Source organism: Strix uralensis, chromosome Z (genome assembly GCF_047716275.1).
Source record: "Strix uralensis isolate ZFMK-TIS-50842 chromosome Z, bStrUra1, whole genome shotgun sequence".
In the NCBI taxonomy this organism is placed as follows: Eukaryota; Metazoa; Chordata; class Aves; order Strigiformes; family Strigidae; genus Strix; species Strix uralensis.
Window position 1 is genome coordinate 92,992,809 of NC_134012.1, and position 6,000 is coordinate 92,998,808.

Below are 6,000 nucleotides of genomic sequence, written 5' to 3' on the forward strand. Positions count from 1 at the left end.
CAGGAGAACATGGGTAGCTTTTTTCTTTGCCATACTTCTTTGCTGCTGCCCCAAACTCTTGGGACAAGGATGCACATGTGGCTCCGATGAGGGAGTCGGAAGTGGAAAAATTTGAGTAGTTTGAAATGGCTTTTATCAGCTGAATCCCAAACCTAATGCCCAGGTTTCTTGTGTCTTTTAAAACCTCTCTGACAGAGGAGTAACTGCAGCCTGGTTTTCTCGACAGTGCTTGTTGCTCAGTTTGGGCATGGGGGAAGGCTCTGTCTGTGTCACGTAACCTGTGAGCAACAGGGCAGGTCAAGTAGGATGACAGGGACCTTAAAGTGTTAACCACAGATGCAGTAATTTATTGGAAGTAAGTAGCTTTAATAGGGTTTTATACTGGTAGGTTCCTTGCTGAGAGCACTTAAAATGTTCTAAGCACTGAACTAATGTTGGTTGATGCATTTGCCACTTGAACTGCATGAGGAAGAGCTGCTAGGCACATTTTGGGTGCAGAGACCTCCCGAAACAGCTCCTCTTTTTCCAGCAGCTGTGTTGCAATGGGCCTGATCTCTGGGTGTAAGTAGGAGCATGGAAAAAATGGGTGGAAAAATGGTTAAGTCAAAAAACCCCACCCCTAAACAACAATAATGTAGTTGCTTAACTAGTGATGAGCGCTTATGTCATTGCAAAATCCATGCTTCAGCCTGAGCTGCTTAATCCAGTAATCCCATTTTTAGATCAGGGTATTGTTTTACTCACCACTGTTCTCCATCCTATCATTTGAACAACGCAGATGGCTCCTTACAGACCTTGAGCTAATCTTCTTCCAGGTGCCGTGTACCCCTTCCCCAGACTATTAAGCTCATCTGAGTCACAGCCCCGAGCTTGCAGGTCCCCTGTGCCCCTGTGAGATGGGAACCAGCTGTAGGTTTTGCTGATGGCAAGGATCCTCCTGAGCATGGGGGATTTCCCTGGGCCTTTAAAGCTGAATTGCAACCAAAGATAAGAGCAGCTTGAGGAGTAGGGCTTCAAATGCACTCCCTGCCTTTTCTCCCTTTTCTCTTAAACTTGCACTTGAAGGTGGTGTTTGCAGGCTCAGGCAAGCCCAGCGGCACTGATCATGGAGCACGGGATGTGGAAAGGGAGGCAAACCCTGTTTGTCTTTACTGCCCAAGCCCTCTGTACAAACAGAAGTGCGGTGGCTAATACACAAGTGCAGAAGGTTGCCCTTTGTGGGGATTTTGAACTGGATGCCATCCTTTTAATATCTGCCCTCTGCTCCCTGCTGTCTGGAAAAAAGGTGCTGGGTATCAGGCTGAACAGTGGTTTTATTGGGAAATGAGGTGAGTCTGGGAGGGCTCCTTTCCTGCAAATGCTCCTGGCTCCTGTCCAGCAAGACATGCCTGTAAAAAGTACCTTTCTCGTAGGGAGCATCGTGTGGCACTCAAGACCTTGCCCTGTAGAGTAGCAGAGTTTTTTCAGGTTCTCACATGCTCTGCTCCCCTTTGGTTTGGAAAGTGGCACATTGGCAGTCAGCGTGCCCTGAGCTTTCTTGCCCTTTGAGCTTTCCCCCTCTCCTGCTGTTTGCCTTTTGGCAAAAGGAGAAGTCTTCTCTGTTGACTGGGCTCTGAGTGCAACCCATCGTTCTCAACAGAGAAATGCCAGGGCAGGTTGCCTCTTTCTCAATGTATTTTTAGACAGTGGTTTTCCTAGCCAGTTTGGTGAGATAATGCCTTGACCAGCCTTGCCCCTGTGAAGATCCCATGAAGTGGGATGAGCTGGCAGGTCTTAGGATCTTCCCAGCTTGATGGCCTAATTGTGTTACCCTTTGTTTGTGATAGGTCAAGTCCGAACTCATAAATCTGGCTCTGAAGGTTGCAGACACCACCACCCCTTCCTGCTTATCAGGTCTTTACTCTTAAAATGCCACTCCACCCCTTGGGATCATGGGTAATACCAACCCAGTCCACCTTTTTCATCCTCCTACTGTAATCCTGGTATGTCTGTATATGACCCCTTCCAAGCTTGCCTTTGATGTTGATCTTTTTTCACGCCCATCCCCGTGAAAACCTCATTATACAATGGTGGCAGCAGAGACCTCTCTTTGTAAGACCCTGGCAAAGTTGCAGCTGGGGTAACTAAGGGGAGGGGGGAGAAGGCTGACGAGGGAGTAGAGGGTCTGTGTTTCTTGCAGTAAGTTGCTCTAAAGCCAGTGAGGCCATGTGTCATGTGGGGGCTGTTTGCTTGGCCGGGTAAACATGTGCCATTGCCTGTTGTTAATCTCCACTGAGATGAACAAGTGTCAGGGAGCAGTTTCTTGGCTGTCTTGGTCAGCTGCACTCAGAGTGCATATCTTTAGGTACCAGCGTGTTGGGTGCTGAGCTGTAGGGCCAGACTTCAGGGTTCAAAAAGTTGGTTGCACACAGCATTCTTTATTTCTGCTGCAGTGCTCACCCCTTGCCTCCTTGCAGCGCTGGGAATCCAGCTTGCGTGGGCTTGGGGGAAACCAGACTGTGGACTTTAGTCATCTCTTTATGCAAGATCTCTTTTTGAGCTCTACTGCTCAGCACCACCAAAGGAGCTGCTCATTGACACAGGGGCAAGGAGGGCAGGTTCCTGCAGTGCCTCCATTGAGCATTTTGTCTCTTTGCACCTCACAGGACTTCGTGTTACTTAAAATTTCTGCTGTTATGTTTCCTTTTGGGATGCTGCATGCTGACATAATGCATGGAGTTTATCCTGGGGGAAGAAGGAGTTTTTTGATACCTTGTTGGCACAGATTGCAGAGCTCAAGATGCAGGCCTCCAGCAAAAGGTCCTTGACTGTGGTTTGTCTTTGCTGCCATAGGTAGTGAAATATATTGTGGCAGGATTGCCTGCTGGGTAGGGCCAACCTCTTGCCATCTGATGCACTGTGAAATCTCGGACGTCGCTGTTGGATGCTGGGATAGGACAGCTTGGTAGTGCCAGATCAAGTTGATGGGAGACTACAGTGAGGAACACTCAGTGGTTGTCACCTAAGGGGTTCAGTGTCCTAAAGCTGGATGCTGCTTTCTGGGTGCTCTTGCAGGTCTGTGGGAGGTGGTGAATCATATTTCTGCTCTCTGGGGCAGCAAGAGATAGTCAGCAATGAGGTCTGCATGCAGAACTTGGAGGCAGTGCCCTGTATCCATCAAGGCTGGGGGAAAAGAAGCAGCAGGAGGCACCTAGGACTTGTCCATGGGCTGCCAGTTGCTTTCTGTGCTGGGAATCTGCTGGAAGTCCAGGCTAGTGTGGAGCTACTGTGTGTCCCTGTGTAAGGAGACTGAATCATGGCTCTGGGATGGGCTCTGGCTCTGGGATGTGTGGCACAACTTCTGTTTTCTACCCAGGACGCCTTCAGCGATCTTGCCTTGTTCTTCTATGACAAGCATGGTGGGGAAGTGATTGCAGTTTTGTGGAAACCTTTGAGCTTTCAGCCTCAGCCTTTTAAGGTGAGTTTTTGACTCTACTTTAAGTTTCATGTTACCTTTGTACCCTGAAAGCTTGGAGGGTTTTTTTTCTGCATTGTAATTGCTTTGTCTAATTCTCACCAGCCCCAAAGCCCTTTGAGAAGTGGAGCTCATACTTCTGTCCCTTCTTAGAAAGGGTGAAACCAAGACAGGGCTATGGCCACAGTGCCCCCAGTCATCAGCAGAGCTGAGAAGGGAACGTGTGTCCCTGGACAAGCCCCAGCACCATGATCATGGGTTAGAATAGAGCTCTCTGTCCCAGGTGCTCTTCTTTAGTCCCTTCCTGAAAAATGGACAATGCCTTGTTTGCCAAAGACGTTTGATGTGTGCAACAGGCTGTCCCATTCTTGTGGCTTTGGGCACCTTCCTCAGAAATACCTTAACCGCAAGAAGGTGGGGTGGCAAGCCTAAGTTCATAGTGCCTAAGTCCTATCAATATATGGAGACATTTTCCAGCTACACTGTGTGGGTTGGCAAACTCCAGCAGGTGGTTAAGCTAGGTGTGAGGCACGCTGGAGTGATTCATGCTGCTTTCTATGAAGGAAAGACGCAAAGAAACCAGTGACTCATGGCTCAGAGTTGGCAGCCCAGGCTCTTCTGCTGTCAGCCTCTGGGTGATTTATCTCCCCTCTCTTCATGGCCAGGGGGCATTGGCCATTCAGCCTAGTTCCCATTGTGAAACCCAGTTATTCAGTGGTGAAACAGGAGGAGGAGATGCTTGCATCTGAGCTGAGTGTGGTTTGATTAAACATAAGAGCTTTTTTGTTCCTCTGGAACAAAAGGATCTCTTCCTACTCGAGGTCTTGACACCCACCAAATTGCAGAGCAGAGCCCAGGCAGCTCTTACTCAGCATTATGGTGTGGTCCCTTTTGCATACCCCATCTGCTCTAGTTTCAGAGGCTCCACCATGCACCTGCACGCCCTTCCCATCTCCGCCATGCCCCTGGCCATTATTTCTGTCCCTCCCTTGTGGTCTTTGGACTCCAGGGTAAATCCCAAAAGGGGCTGAAAGGGCCACTGTTGCACTTTGTTAGCTCTAATAATGAGCAGTGATGGTGTTGAGAAGTGAAGCTTAGAAAATTAGGTGTAGTGGTGTGGCAGGGCTTGGATGTGACAAGGCAGGAGAGCAAACTACTTCTCTTATTTGGGGCTTGCAGAGGTTGCAAAGCAGCTCTGAGCAGATGCTTCCATTTGCACTGTATTTGTGTGTGTCTTGCAGGTCTCCAACATGAAAGGAAGGATGGTGACAACTCTGAACAGTGAGCTGGTCTGTGTTCCCAATGTGGAGGCAATTCTGGAGGACTTCGAGGTTTTGGGAGAAGGCCTGGTGAAAAGTGTGGAAGCTCGGACAGAGAAATGGACTATCTGATGCCACTGAGAGGTGTCAGAGGGACCTGTCCTGAAGCAGATTGTTCACTCTGGGACTGTTCCTTTTTGTAAATCAGTCCTAGGAAAGGCTTTTTGGCTTTTTAAATCGAAAAGCTGTGTTTTACTCTATTTATATGCCTTGTTCGGAAAAGCAATGGGAACTGTTATGGTTTTCAAGAATACAAATGCCTTTTTATTTTGAAGAAAATATAAAGATGGGATAAAGTTTTTGAAAGTGTTCCTTTTCCTTGTAGGAAACAAAGCTGTGTTCACATGAAAATGTCAAGTACTGAAAATTCTGGCTGAGGTGTGCGTTGGGAAGGCAGTTTCCTTGTTCAGTAGAGAGTTCATAGCAGCTGCTGTTATTCTAGTGGTTAGCAAAACTAAAGAAACACTGAGCCTTTCAAAAATGACAGGTTATTCCCCTCTACTCAGGCCTGGTGAGACACATCTGGCATGCTGTGTCCAACACTGGGCTCCCCAGTAACAGAAAGACATGGACACTGAAGTGGGCCCAGTGAAGGGCAATGAAGATAATAAAAGGGTTGAAGCTGTTGTCCTACAAGGAGAGGGTGTAAGAGCTGGGCTTGTTCAGCCTGGAGAAGAGAAGGCTCAAGGGCATCTTACCAATGTGTTTAAATACCTGATGGGGGAGTAGAGAACGTGGAACCAGGCTCTTCTCAGTGGGGCCCAATGGTGGGATTGTAAGCCAAAATGACAGGATGAGAGGCGTCAATTGAAATGCAGGAAATTCTACTTGAAACACTTTTTTTACTATGAGGGCGGTTAAACACTGGCACAGGTTGTCCAGGGAGGTGGAGGAGTCTCCATCCTTGGAGATACTCAAAACCCAACTGGACATTGTCCTGGGCAGCCTGCTCTAGGTGACCCTAGTCTGAACAGGAGTGTTGGATTATTTATCTGTGTGAAATGATCGTGGGGACTCCTGATGGAGAAAGAAGAGGGAGGGAATGCACTAGTCCCATCCCCTCTTCTGATGGAGGTAGCACTCGTGCTCCAACAGCAAAGCATGGGTGAATCATGTGCGGAGTAAAGGAAACAGACTCCATGACAGCAGATATTGCAGAAACCAAAATTAGATCGAGCTTGGAGAGGCAAGTGAATGTTCAGACAGTTTTGATAACTGTAGACAGTT

General features: G+C 48.2%; 1 protein-coding gene across 2 annotated transcripts in view; it reads left to right on the forward strand.

Moving 5' to 3' along the window:
- The window catches only part of NOL6 (nucleolar protein 6), a 28,346-nt gene extending 23,273 nt beyond the window's left edge, over positions 1 to 5,073 (forward strand). For both annotated transcript variants that reach the window (XM_074856185.1, XM_074856187.1), the window contains 2 exons: positions 3,356 to 3,457; positions 4,696 to 5,073. In XM_074856185.1, coding sequence (XP_074712286.1) covers positions 3,356 to 3,457; positions 4,696 to 4,845 — 252 coding nt within the window. In that variant the 3' untranslated portion in view covers positions 4,846 to 5,073. The remainder of the gene's footprint in view (positions 1 to 3,355; positions 3,458 to 4,695) is intronic.
- The last annotated feature ends 927 nt before the right edge of the window (positions 5,074 to 6,000 follow it).